General features: G+C 42.7%; 1 protein-coding gene across 2 annotated transcripts in view; it reads right to left on the bottom strand.

The window, feature by feature from the left end:
- Positions 1 to 21605, bottom strand: part of UTRN (utrophin) — a 394109-nt gene that overhangs the window by 305316 nt on the left and 67188 nt on the right. For both annotated transcript variants that reach the window (XM_075413727.1, XM_075413726.1), the window contains 4 exons: positions 10983 to 11075; positions 9485 to 9562; positions 5956 to 6048; positions 4904 to 5076 (listed from right to left, as the gene is read on the bottom strand). In XM_075413727.1, the coding sequence (XP_075269842.1) occupies positions 4904 to 5076; positions 5956 to 6048; positions 9485 to 9562; positions 10983 to 11075 (437 nt within the window). The remainder of the gene's footprint in view (positions 1 to 4903; positions 5077 to 5955; positions 6049 to 9484; positions 9563 to 10982; positions 11076 to 21605) is intronic.

The raw sequence follows: 21605 nt of genomic DNA, 5'->3' as shown, positions 1-21605 counted from the left end.
GTGCTGAGGGAGCTGGCAGACGTCATTGCTGAGCCACTCTCCATCATCTTTGAGAGGTCCTGGAGGACAGGAGAGGTGCCCAAGGACTGGAGAAAGGCCAATGTCACTCCAATCTTCAAAAAGGGCAAGAAGGAGGACCCAGGGAACTACAGGACAGTCAGCCTCACCTCCATCCCAGGAAAGAAGATGGAGCAGCTTATCCTGGAGGTCATCAACAAGCAAGTGGAGGAGAAGAAGGTTATCAGGAGTAGTCAGCATGGATTCACCAAGGGGAAATCATGCCTGACCAATCTGATAGCTTTCTACGATGACATGACTGGCTGGGTAGACGAAGGTAGAGCCGTGGATGTTGTCTACCTTGACTTCAGCAAGGCTTTCGACACAGTCTCCCATAATATCCTCCTAGGGAAGCTCAGGAAGTGTGGGCTGGAGAGTGGTTGCTGAGGTGGCTTGAGAATTGGCTGAATGGCAGAACTCAGAGGGTTGTCATCAGAGGTGCTGAGTCTAGTTGGAGGCCGGTAACTAGTGGTGTTCCCCAGGGGTCAGTACTGGGCCCAGTCTTGTTCAACTTCATCAATGACCTGGATGAAGAGTTAGAATGTGCCCTCAGCAAGTTTGCTGATGACACAAAACTGGGAGGTGTGGTAGATACACCAGAAGGCTGTGCTGCCATTCAGGGTGACCTGGATAGGATGGAAAGTTGGGCAGAGAGGAACCTGATGAGGTTCAACAAGGCCAAGTGCAGGGTCCTGCACCTGGGGAGGAACAACCCCACGTATCAGTACAGGCTTGGGGTGGACCTGCTGGAGAGCAGCTCTGTGGAGAGGGACCTGGGTGTCCTGGTGGACAACAGGTTGACCATAAGCCAGCAGTGTGCCCTGGCTGCCAAGAAGGTCAATGGGATCCTGGGATGCATTAGGAGGAGTGTGGTCAGCAGGTCGAGGGAGGTTCTCCTTCCCCTCTACACTGCCCTAGTGAGGCTCCATCTGGAGTACTCTGTCCAGTTCTGGGCTCCCCACTTCAAGAAAGATGAAGAGCTACTGGAGAGAGTCCAGCGGAGGGCTACAAGGATGGTGAGGGGACTGGAGCATCTATCCTACGAGGAGAGCCTGAGGGAGCTGGGCTGGTTCAGCCTGAAGAAAAGAAGGCTGAGAGGGGACCTAATAAATGCCTACAAATATCTCAAGGGTGGGTGTCAGGAGGATGGGGCCAAGCTCTTTTCAGTAGTGCCCAGCGACAGGACAAGGGGCAATGGGCACAAACTGAGGCACAGGAAGTTCCGTCTGAACATGAGGAAGAACTTCACTTTGAGGGTGATGGAGCACTGGAACAGACTGCCCAGGGAGGTTGTGGAGTCTCCTTCTCTGGAGATATTCAAGACCTGCCTGGACGCGGTCCTGTGCGGCCTGCTGTAGGTGACCCTGCTTCGGCAGGGGGGTTGGACTAGATGACCCACAGAGGTCCCTTCCAACCCCTACCATTCTGTGATTCTGTGATTCTATACAAATGTATAAATACATATATGTGCTTTCTTTTTATTACTGAGAATCTGGCAATCAGAAATTAATTAACTGACTGCATGTCCACAGCAACATCCACCTTCCATTCTATGTATTCTGTACACATACTTATTGACTGCAACAGGAGATTAAACACTCCTAACAAGAAAGTAAACAAACTCTGTGTTCAAGATTTATTCCAGAACCCATTTTCTTCAACTGTTTCTTTCACAGCATTACTGTTACTTACTGCTTTCTGCATCAGGCTTTGCTGGGTAATCAAGAGTCACTCTGTTCCTGGAGAGCCCCATTCCAAACCTGTCATGTGGCTCAGTGACCACCCCAGACCATCACAGCCAGGAGCAGCAGCAGTCTCCATCCACACTCACTCACCCTACCCCACAGCCTTTTTTCTCCCCCATTAAAAAAAAAAAAAAAAAAGAAAAACAAACTTACAAAAAAATCACCCCAAGTGCTCATGAGAGTCACAATGCAAATCAGACCAAGGAGCTGATCGATTTACAGTGCCAGCAGCCTGCATCTCACATCAGCGTTAACCAAACCAAATCTCCAGTCCAGTTGTGCACCCAAAACATACAGGCAGGTCTCAAGGGGAAAGGGCAGAGCACAGAGCAGCAAGTGGGGTCAGCAAACAGAGTCCCCCCGTAGTGGTTGCCTACACCGACAGGGCACGGCCAGCCTACCGCTGCAGCACCACAGCTGTAACCCTACAGACCCATTAAAATGCTTTCCATTCCCCTGCAGTAGTGGCTTCTCCTTAAAACACTGCTATCGATTCTGAGGCTTTATAGAACTTGAGGAGGAAGAGATTAGCTTGCATTTAATTCTTCTAATACTTAATTCAGTTGTAAATTGACCTGAGAATATCCTTTTAACATCTGTCGAGTCATTACACTTTGTGAAACAGGAAGGCCATAAGCCAGCAGGGTCTGAGAAGCAAAAAGCCAGCGGAAGGTGAGGTAAGTGGGGAACAGAGATGTGCAAAAGATCCTGGTAGAAGCTAGTGGAATATTGTATCTCCATGCAAGAAGCAACAACAATAACCAGATTCACATAAATAGATTCACATAAAGCTTTAACAGACACTCTTACTTTGAAAAACACATTGCAATAAGTACATTGTATACGCACTGCCTGCACACTGCCATGATAACATGAATTGTAATAAAATGCAACCTAGGTATTTACCTGTGAGCAAGAAAATTGTACCAGAGAGCAGAATTCAAAGGAGAACTAAGCTAGTATTAGGACAGGAAAGAGACCAACACAGTGAAATGTTAAATGTCCTATTACCTCATATAATTTTATTAAGTACTGCAAGTGGCACAAAGTTACTAGATAGTATAACCAAGAGGTAGCAGCGCTAAAATTGTTGACAGATACATAAAAAGTGAGCTACTAAACCTCTAAATACAGGAAAATTTTTGTGGATCCCATTAAATGTCATACTAAGCTGAATTAAAGAAGCAATATTGAAAATGTCCCTTAGGCAGGGAAGCACTGCTCTCTGAGTAAGAAAGAGTTTTGTTGTCCTACCACTTCTGCAACCTGCCCCAAACCCTTAGTTCCTTGCAAGTGCCTTTTAAAGCTTCTCTTTCAAAGCTGACCTAAGTTTAAACCTAGCTCAAGATTTCTCAGAAGTGTGGGGAAAACGATGCTTCCCTGGCTAAAGGACTGGTGCCCAGGGACAGCAAAGATGAATTCTGATGCCCTGGCAGCTGCCAGGCTCCCAGGAAGAGGAAATAACAGGCTCATAGATCAACAGAGCCAGGTAACCAAGAAATTTTACGAAGCCAGAGGAAAAGCACAGTTACTCAGTTAAAGTTTTCAGCAGGGGCTTTTGCTGTTTAGCTGTGCTGTGAAAAGGGCAGAGCTCACAGACTTCAAAACCCACAAAGTCCAAGACCATAGCCACAATGCATAAGGAAAACAAACAGCCTGAAGCCAGTTCTGCTCTCTGCTTCCCTCAGGTCACCTAGATTTCACTTCTGTCTAAAGCTGGCACTCTCTCCATCACAAAGCTTCACATATTCAGCCGCATAGCTACACCGCTACAGGCATTTACACCGGTATGAAAACCACCGATACTGCTCACACCATCCAGAGAAGGGACTTGGTAATACTTCTGATGAACTCCGGAGAGACCTTTGCTAGTACAGCTCTGCCTTTGCAGAGCAGCCCTTCCAAGCTTTGAGGAGCCCTCAGCATGGTGCAGGTGCTCCCCATGTATCCATGCAGGTTGAACACAGGCTGGCTCTGGTCTATGAGGCACACCGCTGTGTCAGGGCAGACCCGTCCTGAAGCCAGCGAGCCTGTGACAGAGCCTATTATTTCAGTCAGCACAGGCCAAATGGGAACTGAAGAGCAGAGAACAGCAGGCTCAAAGCGAACACATGCTTTTGCGAACACTTTGTATCTGCTGGGTATAAATATTCTTAAATATGTTTGTAAAGCATTTGTCATGACAGACACCTGGTAGCCAGGAAGTCTGGTTAAATGCTAGGTATTATCATACCATTACCATGTTAAAATGGTTATTTATGGTTAAGACCAGTCAGTGCTTGCAAAGCAATGAGCTGATCTCATTTAAGGTACGCTGGTCTAGAGTGGATTGCCAAGAAGCAGATCTCAAAGAAAATAAAAAAAAAAAAAAAAACAAAAACAAAACAACAAACTGGTACATAAGTTCCATAGGAGTCTGTAATGATGATTTCTTTAGACTACTATAGAGTTCTACAAAAATCAGAAAGAACACAAAAGAGCTGTGCAATGAAGCTCTAACAGTATTCTTTATAAAGTATAATGAACACATTACAGATACCTGAAGTATTCTATTACCCTTTGATTCTTCTGCTCAACGTTTCTCCTAGAAGAACTGCATACCTTGTCTTTCCAGCAACATACATTCAAAAACCAAGAAAAGCTACAGAGCCTGTCTTTCTTATTCCTTCATCTTGAAGCTTCTGTATCTCCTTACTAAAATGACACAGCTTCTTCTTCCAACAGCAGAAATGTTTCCCTCTGCAGAGGAGGGAGGGCAGGAGGAAGTAAGTACAGGGGAAGGAGGGGGTCACACCCCACACACACACACCCCCCCCGCAGAGACCCATTTCAGAGTATTCTCTGTGTAACGCATACTAAGTGGGATGTAAATCCATTTCAATTAGCAAGTGTGCTCTCTCACTGGGAGAGTTACACTGCTGCCTTGGCCTCATCTTTTGCAAGGCTCTGGCAATATCCCTCCACTGTTATTGTTATCACAACAAAAAAGCAAACAATGAATCACTGACACAGGCTAGAAGCTGCCAAATGCTCAAGCACAAAAACATGGGAAAAAAAGCTGCTTACTTCTCTAGGTCTAAAATAAGCTGTTTGCTACTTACTTGTGTCTGTGGATGACAGCGTTAAATGCGAGTCCATCTGTCCAGCTTGTGGTGAAGTTCAGAACATTGACCTGACTATAAGGTCTTGTGGACTGCCGAACCCAGCTCAGCAGGATCTTCTCACTGTTGGTCTGCTGCAAGTCTGACATGATGTTCTTCATGACATCCTTCACCTGTAAAATGGCAGCAACTACACTGTACACACATGTTCTCCACTTCTGCTTACAAAACCTTTGAACCAAGCTATTTCACGAATCATGAAAGGGTCTTTCCCATGAAAAGCTATGAATCTAACTCCTCACATGAAACTGGGGAATAGGTGTCTTCAGGCCATCTTTGCACTCTACTGATTACAAGAACCAGTAATACGTCATGTAATACTGACAAGTTACTCTTACCTTACAATCCTCCCCCTCTCCTTAGTGCTGCCTATGCTAAGCATGTGGTATAATATTTCTTACTGCCTTGTGCTGCAGTTCCACCAGTAAGCAAACCCCAAAAATACAACTTGCACAAGTTTTCTGCAAGAAGACGATATCTGCTCAGCCAACAAAAGCAGCTGGCTGTTTGGGTACTACGCATCAGCACCCACCAAATTCCCTGTAAGTGAATTCAGTGATCATCCCAGGTACCTGGATAAACCAGGAGCAATTCAACCTATGAGACTGAGAGACAAACCTACAGAGCAACATAAAATGCAAGCCCAACATAGCTACCTAGATAGCAAAAAACCACCTGCAAACGGAAGTGCATAAAAGCCTTGAGGAAAGAATATGCATACAACGCTTCAGCCTGTAAAGCCCCTCTGCAATTAATACGAGCAGGAACTAAACTGGGAGACGGAGTACAACTGAGCACATACAAGAAGACATGTCACAGGAGGCAGCCAATAGACAGAGATCAGAAACCAAATGCTGGCCTGCCTTTATATAGCAGCCCAAAATAGCAGCAGTTATTTTCCACCACCAAAATCCCGGGAAGGTTTGTGAGAATTTCAGTAGATCAACACACACGATTCCTGGAAAAGAAGAGATCTCAGAGCAGCCTCTCACCTGCCAGTGCAAGATAATGCTCCACAGTAGTCCCAGCGTCAGCTTGGGATTTCCATCAACAATGTCAGTTCCTCCAATATTCACCAACTCCACCTGGACAGGTCAGATCAATTCTATATTAAACACTTATCACAGCTTCAAGTCACACCCCTACCCCATATTCCTGGTTGTCCAGCCACATATTATCAAGTGCTCTGAAATAAACCGTAGTTAGAAAGAGAGAACCAGAGATGACAGAGTACTATCTATCTGAATTTGTCATTACAAGTCCTTAAACAACATGATAAAAGATGGTACCAAAGAAGAGACTTCAGTGGAAGAGTTCTGTTCTCTCCTCTAATATACAGATGCATACGAGCAGTCAAACCTGACCAACAGAAAGACAAACATGAAGGATTTGATATTAAAAAAAAAAAAGTTAAGCAGTCCTGATCCTAGACACTCTCAGAGAACCATGAAAACTCTGTAATTAAGAATAGGTTTGTCCTTCGCATGAGCAAGCATACAAACGGGACAAGTTTATGCAAGGAGAGCAACCAAAATCCCAAAGGAAAAATAAAATTTTCAAGATCTCTATACGCATGGACTGCATAACAGAGTCAGTGATTGTGTAGTTGAGATCATTAGAAAGATAAAAAACACGAAAACAGAGACAAGGAGATTACTTCAGTAAGCGAGCGAGCAGGAGAGGCTACCTGCTCCTGCAGGAAGTATTCAGCCCTCAGAAGAAGCAAAGCTCAGAACGCACTACCAGACACTCACTCAGTGATACTTTAGAGTCTGAACTGAACTGGGGCTTCAAGTCTCCATTCAGTCAACTGAGAGCAAGCGACACTAACTCTGAACCACCTTTTGGAGGGAAGCAACAGAGCGCACTGCATTAGTCACTACCATGCCCACGGAAATTGGGCTAGGAACAGCTGCCTACAGCAGAGAAGACAAATAACTCCCTGGGTGTATGCACATACACAGCAGATGCTGCAACGCACTCCCATGCAGGGCAGATGGTGGGGCTTCTTTCTTGTAAACAACCCGAGCCAGGAGCATCCTCCAGCCCCAGGGGCAAGCAGCACAGTGCATTTCACCTCCAAGGGGAAGCACTCCTGTCCCTTTCTCACACCTGCTTCAAAATAGTCTTATCCACAGTGCCTACCAGAAACACCTCCCAGCTTACACTAACTCTGGGAACTGTATCTGGGCAGTGCTTGGGATCAGAATCGGTCTTAGAGACAAAACCTGCACCAAGGAGCTGACTAGCAATTAAACACTGAGGACAATCACAGGACAGTAACGGAGCCCATGCTCTGACTCTCAGGGGACACAGCCTACAGTGATAGAATAGGCAAGAACAAATTTTCATTTTGTTTTAGATTATATTGGTGATATGCAAGAATGTAATGGTATTCCATTAATATTTTTCCTCTTGTCACACTATCATGAATAGGTTCAATTCTGAAAGTGTGCTTGTAATCTCATTGGTTTCATGTAGCATCTTGACAATTTTCAGTTCCCCATAGGTCTCTTGGTTAGGAGAATCAAATAAAAAAACCTGTGGTGTAAGACTAGCACGCAACCACAAATTACACTTCAACGTACTAAGGAAGCTGGTGGATTTGTGAATTGTCCTCTCCCAGTTTTTACAGCAGCTGGAACAGAATCTTACAGCAATACTCCTTGCAAATAGCAGGCATCTATTTTAAGATAACTGTAAATTAAACAGGCAAAAACAGGCCAAAAGAATCATCAGTGTGGATCATTAAACAACACACTGGGAAGCACTCTAGAACACAAGGAGCAGAAAGCAAGACTAAATGTCAAGGGCACTAAAATAAAACAGCTACATTGCAAGAGTTTTTTTCACCTGTAGAAGAAAAACACTCCTGAGAGCAAGTAACAAGAAAACCACATTTTTAAATGACATAATAATAATAATGCATTCCTCTTGCTATCTACACCATACACAAAAGAAAATACTCCACATGTCCGTTCTTGTATTTTCATGATTCTGAACTAAACCAATGCTTTGCAGTACACAGCCAACAATTCACTAGGATGGCGAGTGACTACTGAGACTTAAGCAAAGATAATAAAAGAAATCTGACAGCAGACAGTCAGTAGTATTGACAGTAGACGTATGTTGGCTATTGAATGATTTCCAAGTTCTTTTTTTTTTTCTTATGTTTTTTATATGCTTGGTCCACACATCAAAAAAGTTGAAATTCATTACTTAGAACCATTCTACTCATCAGATGGATGAAGTTCACAGGATCACTTGAACATCTACACCCTAGGCTCGTCTGATTCTTGCAATATATATTTAAACACTTTTATAAATTATTTCACAAGTTATGAATATTGCATAGCCCACAAACTCTCAGGCAATAGAAAACAACTGCTCAGTGGACACCTTTTCCCTTCATCTTAAATCACACACACACACACTTCCTAATGCAGTTAAGCAGTAGGTATAAATCACGTACATGACCCTAACAACCTTGAGCTAACTAACACCATCTCTTTACTTCTACAAACCCAGACCCTACCAGCTTAAGGAAGAATGAATTAATCCTTGTATTTCAATATTATTTTATCATCTTCATAAAATAAATCAATTTGAAGCTGGAAAGACTCATTACGTATCCTTAAAAGAAAGTTAATCAATATTTACAGTACTTTAAAGAAGAAAAAAACCAAACCACCCACCACTGACTTTGGCTACTTCCAAGAAATCTGACACTAGCCCACCAACACAGAGGGGAAATTGCAGTATTATAGAGCACCTTCGTATCACTCTTCAATCAGCAGTTTTACATAAATATGTCAGTGCCTTTTTGCATTAGATGTATTATATTGCCAGAATATTCTTAAGTTATTTTAGTGCCCTGACATTCATAAATAGAAATTCTAACCATAAAGCGTATGCTTATCAGGAATTGTTCTTCAGGAGAAAAAAATCACTTTAGCACAGCACTACTGGCTTCCAGGCAGTAAAAACATAAAAACAAACTAAAAATTATTCTTCTGATTTTTTGTAAAAAAGGATTGGGGTTTGTTTATTTGTTCTTCTGATCAGTTATCAAAGCTCCGAATTAGAAACACACAGTACAGATCTGACACAGAGTTGACAGTTGTCAACAGAAATATCCTCCTGGATTTTGAGAGCAGGACACAGAGACACAAAACCTGCCACACCCTTACAGATTTTTGAAAATTTATGCATGAAAACTGGAAATTAGTTTTGCATCCTGCCATATTCATGAGCTATGCAAGTCATCTTTATTTTGGGAGCTGAACACACCTCAACAAAACACAGTTTAGTTAATACCATTGTAAGTTACCATTTTAAGACATCACAAAATTGCCAGACACCAAAATTCTACATCAGTTAAGGAAAACCGAGATCAGTTTACACATCTTGCTCAATTCTCATTTTGGGTACCAAAAATCCTTATTCTCTGCCTTTCAAACTCATTTACACACAGCAATAAATTAAAGAGTCCGCCAAAAAGTTGCAGAAAAACATGCTCACGTTGTTCTGATGCAAGACTTGCAGTACTCTGTTGACATTATTTAAGGCATGTACTCGAGTGGAACCTCGTTCTTTAGGCTGAAAATAAAAAGTAACAATCTGTTCACATCGGAATTAACTTGACAGACCAAAGAAAATAAATGATAGAGCAAACAGGAAATTTGTCTTAATTTTCTCCAGGTTTAATTTTTTTTTTTTTTTTTTGAAGTAGGAAAAAAACCCAAACAAGATCATCCACAACAATTTCAAAATGAAAACTGGTCGGAAAAATATTCGTCAATTCAAGGCACAAGGACAAGCTCTGGATTCAAAATATGTTTCAACTAAACTTCGGTAAGTCCAGAATTTTTATTCCCAGCATCTGCAGAATTATAAACTGGCAATACAACAGCAAAGTGGGAGTTCCCGGGAAAAATCTGAGGGTTTTGAATGTTTGCCAAAGTAGTTGAAATTTATTGGCTCCCAAGTGGGAACAAGCAGCAATTTGTTTTTCTGGCATTGAAAGCCTGCTAAATATTTGCATACTGGGAAGAAGTTACACTTCCTGACTTTCCCTTCCTTTTAATATCGGGGTGAAAAACACCCACTGCAACTCTTGACTGTGTCTGTTACTCCACTTGCTTTTAATCACTGCAGTTTAACTCCTGTGGCAGAATATGATCGTACTGCAAGAGCAAGGAGCTGAGCTTGGAACATGGTAATAACAGAATTAGAAACTAAAAAACTTCTATTTTCTTCAGTATACTTCAGATCAGACCACAAATCATTAGAAATATTAGTGAAATGCATTTGTTTAAAAAAACAAGGCAATCTTGCAAGGTGAATTTACGAAAGGCTGAAGATTCCCCATAAGGTCAATAAACAAATTTAAGATTTATTATAAACAGTGAAGTCAAGAATTTAATCCCAAAGGCAGGTTTCACCATGCCTCATCTGTCTTTCTGAAGAGGCAGCAGTGTTACCAGAGAAAGAGTTTTCAGCCCCACATGCATTTTCCCAATCAAGACTCACGGAGTTTTTAGCCCTCTCCTGTCTGTAGATCATAAAGGATTTTTCAACGGACATGCAGATTTTCTTATTGCCTATGAGCCGTTATCATTTTTTCTTTCTTTTTTAAAGGAAGTTTCATGAGCTTATTAGAAAAAGTCCACAGGTATCCAGCTAAAGGCTGCTCTTCCAGAAAGAGATCTTTAAAAGATCTCTATTAAAAATATGCACTATGTGAATAACACCACTGGTTTTACATGCTTTGCTAAACAGTATGTTAACCCTTATGCAAGGGTCATACAGCTAATTTCAGCCTGACCCTATATCCCATAAGTGGAATTTGTGGGAATTTCACTGGAATTCTACAGAGTGAGTACATATTACAATCAAAATAGGTTTTTAAATAAATTGAAAAAAAAAAAAAATCACACACCACAGTTTGTGTTTTGGGTTTTGTTTACTTGGTTGTTTTTTTAAATAAATGAGAATGACTCATCCATATGTCTCTTACCAGAGGTTTCCCCATCAGACCCTCCAAAAGGTCCAAGAGCTTCCTTCCATCTCTCAGATCTGTGAACATATCCTTAACTGGGGGCTTCCCACTCTGCAGAAAAAAATCAAAGCAGTAACAGTGTTTAAGCAAAAGATCCCTCACAAAAAGCACTTCTTCATTTTTATCTTTCAGTTTATTCTTTTTTAGTACTAAACAAAGCAAACAGAACCTAGGGGACTACAACAGAGATGAGGAAGGCACCCTTTCCTTCAGTTTTTTTCTCCGCAACTCTCTGGTTCATTGCATCAGTAGCCTTACACCAAGAAACCGAGTAAGCACGTCCTGGCTCACGTTAGGGTAGATGCATTAACACACAAAGATGGCAAAGAACAAAACTTGGCAAGCTTGAGGAGTCATTTGATAAAGAATGCTTTGGTCTGGCTGCATCTAAAGGAGGAAGAAACTGGGGCTTTTCAGAAAGCTGTTGGGACAAATTCTCTCAGATTTATGAAAAAGAAAAAGCAAAAAAGGACTTGGAATTGAGCCTTATGTAAGAAGCTGCCACTTTTCTACATAGACAAGTAGATGAAAAGGTGTAATATATTGAAACAAATTAATCATTTTCTCTGCCCTGGAAAAGAAGCAAATTGTGAAACTCAGAACAACTCAAAACCGTACATTTCTAATATTCATTTCCTTTGGGGGTGAGGGACCCTGTACCAGAATGGTGGTACATGACAGCAGAATGATGTCAACCTTTTCCGCGCTCCCTTTTACTCTCATTTCTTCTGGGACCGTAAGAAAGCTAACGTGGGAAAGTGTTTCACCGCAGAGGGAGAAGACACAGGCAGCCAGCAGCTAAGAAAGTGCTTTTGCTTTGTAATATTCATCTGATGGCTGCCAGGAGATCAATTAAGCTACTGCTTTCTGTGTCCCTCTGAAATGCCAATTTGAGAAGAAAAAGTATTTTTTAAAAAGTACATAAAACTCTAATATTGCCTTTTTCTATCACCTTGGCTCTATAACCTTGCTTCTCAGAAGCAAGGTTGTCAAAGGCCCATCTTACACGATACGAATTAGGATTTCCTCTACCTTCACTTACCTCCTCCTGCCCTGGCATCTGCTAGGAATTGCCAAATGCTGGATAACAAGTTGGAATGAGACAGCTGAACTAAGCCCCATGTTCTGGCAAATATCTGTTTTCACACGAAATGCATAAAGGTTTTTCCTAAATGTCCACTTTAATTGGATACGACATTACTAAAACTATTCACAAGAAGTCAGAATTGAATAGCTAGAGCCACATTTTAATCTCCTATACAGAAACATACTTAACTCATAGTATCAGCCAGCTAAACTAACATCAGCAAGAATGATCACATAACTAATGTCACTTCTTAAAATATACAAATGCTAGCCCCAGTGTATGATATTAAATTACTTTTGCAATAAATTTTTCTGACAAATTTATTCTCCAATTACTTTCACAAGTCATGCTTAAAAATATTTATATATACATGTTGACACATACTCAGGTAAAGGGTGTAGAAAGCTATGTAGCTGGCAGACTGATACCAACTAGGAATATTCGTTAAATAACAGTGTTTGATAACATTCTGTCATTACACATTGCCACTTTTTGAGCTCCGCTATACCCTTTCTAGCACAGTAAGGGACAAGGCTTTCCTCCTAGCATGTGCACTTTTCACCAATGTTTCAGATGCTTCGCTGCTGCACAGCAACTTAACCAAACCTTTAAAGTATTCTGGAGCAGGTGAACAGGAATACATAACAATAGAACCAGGGAAGTTTCTCGTACGGTTTATGGTGTGTAATGAGAGGAGATGACCCACAGAGGCAGGGCTATTACCCCAAGCGCCAGCAAAATTTTGTTTAAATCTGGTTTGCATCACCACATGGAAGATACTAAAAGTAGGTTGGTAAGGGCATGAAAAAATTGTTCATGTGTCTGGAAGAGCAGACCGAAGGAACTAACAGAGATCTCACTGGATGCAATATGACTCAGATACTTGCTGCAAAAGCAAATACCTGTTAGCCATAGAAGTGGCTAACAACCACTAACAACCTAGTGTGACCAGGCAGTGTGACAGCACAGCACAGGCACTGTCATGAGCCAACAGAGGAACTGGGACAGCCTCCACTGCAAACCTCTATGTATTTCCTCCTCCTGGGGATAGGTTATCCAACCAACAGCTATTATGCTTAAACTTCTAGGCTTTTCTTTAAGTTACAGGAAGTATTTAAATACCCCACCTACAGACTCACAGCGCTGAAGCCAAGCTCTGCACATATGACTCCCAAGTCAGACACCTTTTCATGCAACAGGCTGTTAATCACAATTCATAGAATCACAGAATGTTTTGAGTTGAAAGGGACCTTTGAAGATCATCTAGTCCAACCCCCCTGCCATAGGCAGGGACATATTTCACTAGACCAGGTTGCTCAAAGCCCCGTCCAGCCTGGCCTTGAACACTTCCAATGATGGCAGAACTTCTCTGGGCAACCTGTTCCAGTTTTCAGCCACCCTCATAACAAAGAATTTCTTCCTCATGTCCGATCTAAATATACCCACTTTCAGTTTAAAACTATTGCTTCTTGTCCTGTCACCACTGGTCCTGGTAAAAAGTGTCTCTCCATCTTTCTTATAAGCCCCATTTTTGTATTGAAAGACTGTAATAAGGTTTCCCCACAGCCTTCTCTTCTCCAGGCTGAACAAACCCGATTCTCTCAGACTTTCTTCATAGGAGTTCCACCCTTCTAGTCATCTTTATGATCCTCTTCTGGGCCTCCTCCAACAGGTCCAGGTCTTTTTTATACTGGGGACCCCAGAACTGGATGCAGGACTCCAGGTGAGGTCTCACCAGAGTGGAGTAGAGGGGCAGAATCACCTCCCTCAACATGCTCACCAGGATACAAATGGCATTCTGGGTTGCGAGCGCACTTTGCAGGCTCATGTCCAACTTTCCATCCACCAGTATCCTCAAGTCCTTCTCAGGGCTGCTTTCAATCTGTTCATCCCCCACTCTCTACTGATAATGTGGACCACCCCAACTGAGGTGTGGGAACTTGTACTTGGCCTTGCTAAACTTTGTGAGGTCCACGTGGGCCCACCTCTCAAGCCTGTCCAGGTCCCTCTGGATGGCATCCCTTTCCTCCAGTGTGTTCACTGCACCACACAGCTTGGTGTTGTTTGCAAACCTGCTGAGGGTGCACTTGATCCTTCTATGTCATTAATAAAGATATTGAACAGTACCCGTCCCAATATGGGCCCCTGAGGGACACCACTTGTTGATATTCATGTGGACATTGAGCCACTTGACCGCGAACCTTTGGAGGCAGCCACCCAGCCAATTCCTTATTCATCAAACAATCTACCTGTCAAACTCCTTTGTCTCCAATTTAGCAACAAGCATGTTTTGTGGGACAGAGTCAAAGACCTTACAGAAATAAGGCCTTTATAATTACATAATTAAGTATAATTACATAATTAAAACAATGCACACATGTCTAACGGACTGAAAATACCAACACTGAGAATGCTGTAGCTATATATCCTCGAGAAGTTTGTTGCCTTCGGTCCAGAATTTAAAAAAGGATTTAGATCTGCTGAAAAAGCAAAAGATGCTTCATTCAGTACAGTGCAACAAGAGTGTTGAGAGCATACAGCCTGCTTGGTTTCCCATCCCCTCACTTCACGTGCATGAAAACAAGCTGAACGACTTCCTGCTTTCAGCCATTCATTTCCACAGGTCATGGTACGTTCCAGCGCTATACAATGCGCCCTGCTGTGGTGGTGGAAATAATTCAGATTCACTTTCTCAGGAGAATGGTTTTTCCATATCACTGGCAATCAGAGCACCACGTCTTGCTGCCAGTTTAAAGAGTCAGCAGAAGAATATTAAATTATTTCTGCAATCTAAGCTACTCTTTTCTGGTTTATTAAAGTATCCGCTGTCCTCAAAACAGAGACACAGCAACATGCAAATCCTCTGTATTTAGCGAAGTCTAGCACAATGCTCTCTATAGGAAGGACATCAGTTCGCAGGAAGCCCTTCTACACATGCAGGGTGAGGGAAGTTGGCTGAGGAAGGGCTGCAGCACCCACCCCGCCAAGCCCATCACCGCCTCTACTGTAGCACGCCTGTCTGGAAGGCTGGCAGCCTGCTTCTCCAGATTCCCACGCCCACCCGAGGGACACGCAAGCACCTGGTGGCAGCGGCCACCCAGGCAGCCCCAGCTGTCCCATCAGGGCACAGAGCCAGCCCACAGCGCTGCTGTCGCAATGGGAGCGGAGACTGTGCACACTGCACCCTCCTCCGCTCACACTGCCGCCTCCCACCTGCGCATTTCCCTCACACCTGGACACGCATCTCCACGCAGGATCTGCTGTCTGAGCCACAGTCTGCAGCTGGGAACATCCCTGCTCTGCCCTCCCATGCACAGTGCTACTAGATCCTGCCCGGCTTTCCTGGGACGCAGTTGGATAGTAACTCTCTTAGTTCTAGTTTCTGAAGAAGGGAAGTATGTATCCCAGCTCCTGACAGTTGTATGACTTGTAATGTTTATGAAGCTTAGAAAGGATCTGGAGAACAGTTTCATAAAATGGCAGCCCAAGGGATGGTCCCCTACATCAGTCTCCCAAGAGAAGACAAGGAATAGCTGCGGGCCAACGCTGGCAGGACAGCTACGCATGCCCTCCTACACCAGCCACGGGCCAGTCCAGGCTGCTGCCACCACCACTATCTCCTTATGAGAAAAGGGATGTAGAGCCCCACCTCTTCTCATGTAGGACTCGCCACTGAGCCTACTGCGGCGGGGTGGGGGGCTGCTGTGGCAGCGCAGAGGCAATCTGGGAGTCACAACGCATGGCCACCAAGGCTGGACCTGTGCTTCTGGCCAGGGTGCCTAATCCAAACTGGTGGGGCCAGGAACAATCCAAGCTCTGGCTCTGACCCACCACAGGGCATCTGACCAGCGGACAGCACCGACCCGAGCTGCACTGGGGTGGAGGAGGCTGTGACCAGCTCTGTGCTGGGGCAGACTGCTGTGCTGCAGCCAGAGCTGGGGCTCTGGGGGAGGGCAGAAGTCCTCTCCCACACTACAGGGTAAGGCACCAGGCTCTGCAGATTGCTTCCCACACCTCTCACTTGTAACCATCAGAAAGCAATCTGGCCTTCTGTAAAAGTCGGTATGCACGTTAGCTATAGACACACACAAATAAACATACATATATGCAGTATATAAAAAGTATATATCTCTGTAGAGTTCTGCCTGATATGCAGTATGCTAAGCCAATCTAAATTTCTCCTTTTCAGAACCAACAATACTTTACTCACTTTCTACTTACTTCAAGACTGCAGTTCAGCCTCTGCTAGCAACCCATAAGGAGAAACAGTCCGTCACTGAGCATAATAGATCAAGAAATTTCAGTATTTGCCTTACAAGAGTGACAGTGACAAACCACACCAAGCCCTTCAGCAAGGGCAAATTGCTAGTCACGGTTGCTTTGGTAAGTACTTAAAGAGCAGCCTACATTGTACTAAGCACTGTACAAATACAAGGCAGATAATGGGTCCTTTCTCAAAGACAAAATAGAGTCTAATTCATACTACAAAGACAGTATAAAGGACAGGCAGGGAACACACTGCGTACTAGAAGAACTGTGCCGGTTCAGTGTGTAAAACGTTCACATCCCCCTCACTGAACACTTCTATCAGTTAACAGAAGGCAGTTTTTCTCAGCTTTGCTTATGTTTGCTGTGACAGCAAAAAAGCACTCGCAGAAACCTCTTTCCCTCAGCCTGCCCAAGAGGGGTCTGCCAGCAGAGCTGCACACACAGAGTTGCTGTAGAAGACACACCGGCTTGATAAGGCAGATGAAAGAACATAATTAACAGAGTTAACTTAGAAAGAGGTCTTGTTGGCTCCCCAATGCTTTAAACTGGCACCGACAGCAGGAAAGGAGCCGATGCATTGAAAAAGGCGTAAGAGAAAGATGGCAGAGGTAAGGGAAGAAGGCAGAACAAGAGAAAGGAAAGTAGGAGAAATAAAAGCTGGAGACTGTACAAAATCTGGGGCCAGGCCTGCTTGTGCTCTTACAAACTTCACATGGTGGCACATTTGTTATCCACCAGGAGACTCACGCACAAGAATCAGAACCAGTTCCACTCCGTTTGGTGCCATTTTGGCACATTTTGGTGCCAGCCTTTGTACCAACATGAAGAAGGCGGGGGGCGTGGGGGGAGGGGGCAAAGAAAAGAACTTTCACTAGTTAGCCACAGCAGAAAGCGCTGCTTCTGTTGATTCACCTCTCCTGGGGCAGTGGCAGTTTCTGAATGATCTTTGAGCTGGACACTAGATGCTAGCCATACATGGCAAGAGCAGTCACTATGGGCATCGGCAGCTGCCCTCACACGCCCGCGGGCCATCTTTCAGCCCACCCACCTGGATCAGGTTTAAGAGGGTGACTCACACTTCCTCGTGTGCATCTAGGATTACTTGCAAAGAAAGGTCATCCAGGCCAGCCAATATGACTGTGCAGAAATCATTCCTTCCCTTTGCCAGAAAGTGTTCCCAGGAAATAGAGGAAGATATAAACAAAATCCGGATCAGATTTTCAAGAGTCATCTGATGCTACCAACACTAGAAAGACCTGTCATCAACATTTAGTTTGTCCTACTGAAGCCACATACAGCTGCAAGGCAGCAATCTTCCCTGAATATATTTTACAGTAGAACTGTCCCTTTATTACTAATGGGAAGCTGTATCAAATCGAGTCAGGTCATAGATAATTAAAGGGAGTCACAAATTCTCAGTAAGAAAAAGCCTCTTTAAAAAAAAAAAAAAACGAGATATTATTTATCGTTTTATCACAACTGTTTATGCTTTTTGTATATTGTTCGTGAACATGAAATTATTTACTAAGTTAACCATTAAAGAAGTTTTAATGTCTATTTAGTTGTTTAACTAGAAACATGTAGTTTTGTTTTATGTAATCATATTTACCTACAGCTATTTACATTCTTTAAATCAATTATTGAAGGTAAATTATTAGACCTAACTCTTTTCCAGTAAATGAATGCCAAAGATATTTGAGAGTAAGAAATAAGCCACCTCTGTTTCACATCGTCCTCAGTGATACTGATTCAGACCTCCTAGTGACGACATTAAAGCTGGAATGAATGGTCCTCTCAGTTTCACAGTAATGCACACTGGCTGTCGCCAGAGAAGGAACACATATTGTAAAAGCATACGTATGACCTTCACCTGCCACCAAGGGAATGCAGCAGACAAATTCTGGCTGCTCAGAGCAGTGCTGGGAAAGGCCCTAGTTGCCATTTAGATCATCTGCCACCTCAGAAATACGAAAACATCCCGAAAGAATATAGGAAGCAGTACATCTTGGTTTTCCATCAGATTCTTCCAGTCTTCCAATGTCGCTTATACAAAGGACAGAGTTATTTTTTGTTAATTATTTTCAACCAGCAGATGACTATTTTTAACATCTAACAGGCTGCTAAGTAAATAGGTCAAAATAGCAGTAGAGCTGCAAAGACCCTTTTCCCCTTTTTCTAGAGAAGGGGGAAATATTGAACAGATAAGGCACTTTAACTAGAACATGACCCATTTGTAATGTTCAAATACATTCTTAGGAAACTCATGGTAACCACCTGCTTAGTTTAAAGTCATTTCAAACAACACAAGGAGTAAGAACTGCACTTTACCATGTCCAATACAAAGTAAGAAACATGTGAAGTGCTGCTACATCATAAGGCCAGTACATGGGAACTCAATGTGGGAAACAATTCGGAAAGCAAAAAGGTCATTGCAAAAAGTAAACAACTATGTCAACAAATAATCTTGCCAATTTCTAATTTAAGACCATAGTCATCGTTTACAGAAATATTTTTATTAAAATGTGGTACTTTTTTTCCATTCTTCTTCCACTGACATGCAGGAGTTATAGGACCGCATACATAACTGCTAGTTGTACTGTGACAGATGTATTTTAGTCGAGTATGCTCTACTCCACGCTGAATACGCCCGAGTAGATGTGGCATCTCTATGCAACACTAGTACAAAAACTAGGAAATCAAATATTAAGTAAAAAATAAACAAACAATTACAATCACAGGAGGAAAACACCTTACAGACTGAATTATATATCACCACAGGTGCTTAAAAATAAAATAATTACAAACAACTACATAGAAATTTAAAACTACAGACTAACAGGAGGGAAAAAAAAGGACTCATCACTGACACACAGGAAAGTTTGATTCTACTAGATGACAGACATGAGATTAAGCAGCAGCAAAGCTGAAAAGCTAAAGATAGTTCAATCCACAAAACACCTGAAATAATTGATTGACAATATGATACTAGGAGGAAAAACATATAAAAGCATATATTAGACATAGCAAGGCAGCAAAACAAATACAAGGCATCAGCAAATCTCTGTGGGTCTTTTTTTCTCCCCAGTGTATCTATTAATGCATTTACATAAGCTTACGTTACTACAATATGTTTAACGTAACAGTACTAACCTTAGCTTGCAATTGAGCCTCATTATGTATCATTACCAGCAGGGACAGTTGGGACCATAGTCCTCATCACTGTAAGTTATTTCTCCGGTAAGACTCGAAGGTTAACTTTTTTTTTTTTAAAGCCAGCTAACCTCAGAATGTAACTTGAATCCTTCCAAAAAAAAAAAAAAAAAAAAAAATCCTACTGATCAGGTTGACTGTTGTTCTTAATAGCGATTAACAGGTAGAAGGAGAAATTTGCTTCAGTGCCTCTACCCAGGTTCAGCTCCAGCTCTTGAGAATGTCACACAAACACAAATATGCAAACACACCAAAAACTGGGATGATAATCGACACCATGAATCAGTCAAACTATCCCAAAGACCAGAGCATTAACCAAAGTCAGCAGTAATTACAGTCCATATTACCGCACCAAGCTTTGAAGTCCAGCAAAGGAGTTGCTGCCCACACCGTGTTCTTAGAGCAGAAAAAGGCAGCAGCTGGGAGGAGGGCAGCAAACTGGCCAAATTCATGCTGTAGCTAAATCTGGGAGACATCGAGAACTGCTTTGTATTATTGCTTTTGTGCTATAAATTAGTCATCCTTACCATATCTCATAACCTATCAGAGAAGAAAATATTTGTTTTCCTACATCTTGGTTAATTCACATCCTATATGACCTTTTCTCAGAAAGGGGGACTAAGTAATCCGATTAAGAAAAAAAAAAAAGACTAAAAACTGAATTTTTCAAGGCCAGTTCATACAAAGCCTAATTCTTTTCCACCCAGGTTTATAGTTTAATTCAGCAGCTGAAAACTGCAGGAGCAGTTAGACTGGAGAATACTTTACCAGTAGTCGAGTATTTCCTTGCTTGCGCCACAAAAACTGAACTGGAACAAGGACCACTGACCATCTTATGGGATGTCTCCATGGACAGACAAAATTGAATAATTAATCTTTTTGATCTCTTTTCTTGCATGACTAATACCTTAAACTCTAATTCTCCTTCCCAAACAAAATCTATTCTGAAATGTCTTTGGCCTCAGGTATCTTGGGTCATGTGAAATTAATTATCTTCAATAGTTATGCTTTTGTCTTTAAAAAGATTTATCACATTTGCTATGAGTCAGCAGTGGAGCAGCAACCTGTCTTCAGAAATTTGGGCTCTGACACTTATTATGGCGGTAAAATAACCCTTAGAGGAAAGGAGAAAATTAAGAAGCAAAAATGGTGGAAGAGATCTATACAGTACACCAACCAGAAAGTTAGGTACGACTTGGCAGTTAGTAAATGAATTAATGTCTGGTATAATGGGAGAGGGACAGTTTTAATTATAAGATGCCTACACAGCCATCACATCACAAAGCACTCCCAGTACAGCTCACTGGTTTGCCTACTGCCCTGTCTTCTCTCATCTTTACTTCATTTTGCGTCCTTCCAGAGGAGGGGACCCATCAGAGCCCAGGAGAAAAAACACACGAGAGCACCAGCATGAAGTATTTGCCATCTCACAGTCTAACCTGGAGGACACAGTTCACCTCCAAGCTGTGCCTTAGGGTTAAAGAGCAAAGGAGAAGCTAAACTGAAACACATTTTGGAAGACCACAGAGAGAAGCAGAAGAGAGCTTAAGCTGATGTAGAAGTATGGGAGATCTGGCTTTACCCACACTGGCAGGTCCTAGCTCAAAGCCCTGCCAGTGCTGCAGCTGATGGCCAATGCAGATGTCAGGGCACCAGCATAGGACCTGGAGGATCAGGAGCATGGAAATACATGCAACAAGAATGCTCCAAATGCAGAAAGACGACATACAGCCTTCCATATATAAGAAGAATGAAATTGAAAGCTCAGATTGGAAAGAGATGAGAGTACGTCAGACAGATGATTTCATCATGGTGATTTCAGGAGGGATGGAACACCTCTCCCCAGAGGGATAGAACACACCTCTCCTATGAGCAAAGGCTGAGAATTGGGGGTGTTCAGCCTGGAGTAGAGAAAGTTCCAGGCAGACCTTACAGAAGCCTTCTGGTACATGAAGGGGGCCTACAAGAAAGCTGGAGAGCAAGGGCAGGTAGCGATAGGACAAAGGCTCTAAACT

The sequence above is a fragment of the Opisthocomus hoazin genome, chromosome 2 (genome assembly GCF_030867145.1).
Source record: "Opisthocomus hoazin isolate bOpiHoa1 chromosome 2, bOpiHoa1.hap1, whole genome shotgun sequence".
NCBI classification, from domain to species: domain Eukaryota; kingdom Metazoa; phylum Chordata; class Aves; order Opisthocomiformes; family Opisthocomidae; genus Opisthocomus; species Opisthocomus hoazin.
Note: the sequence above shows the minus strand (reverse complement) of the source record. Positions and strands in the feature narration are given on the sequence as shown.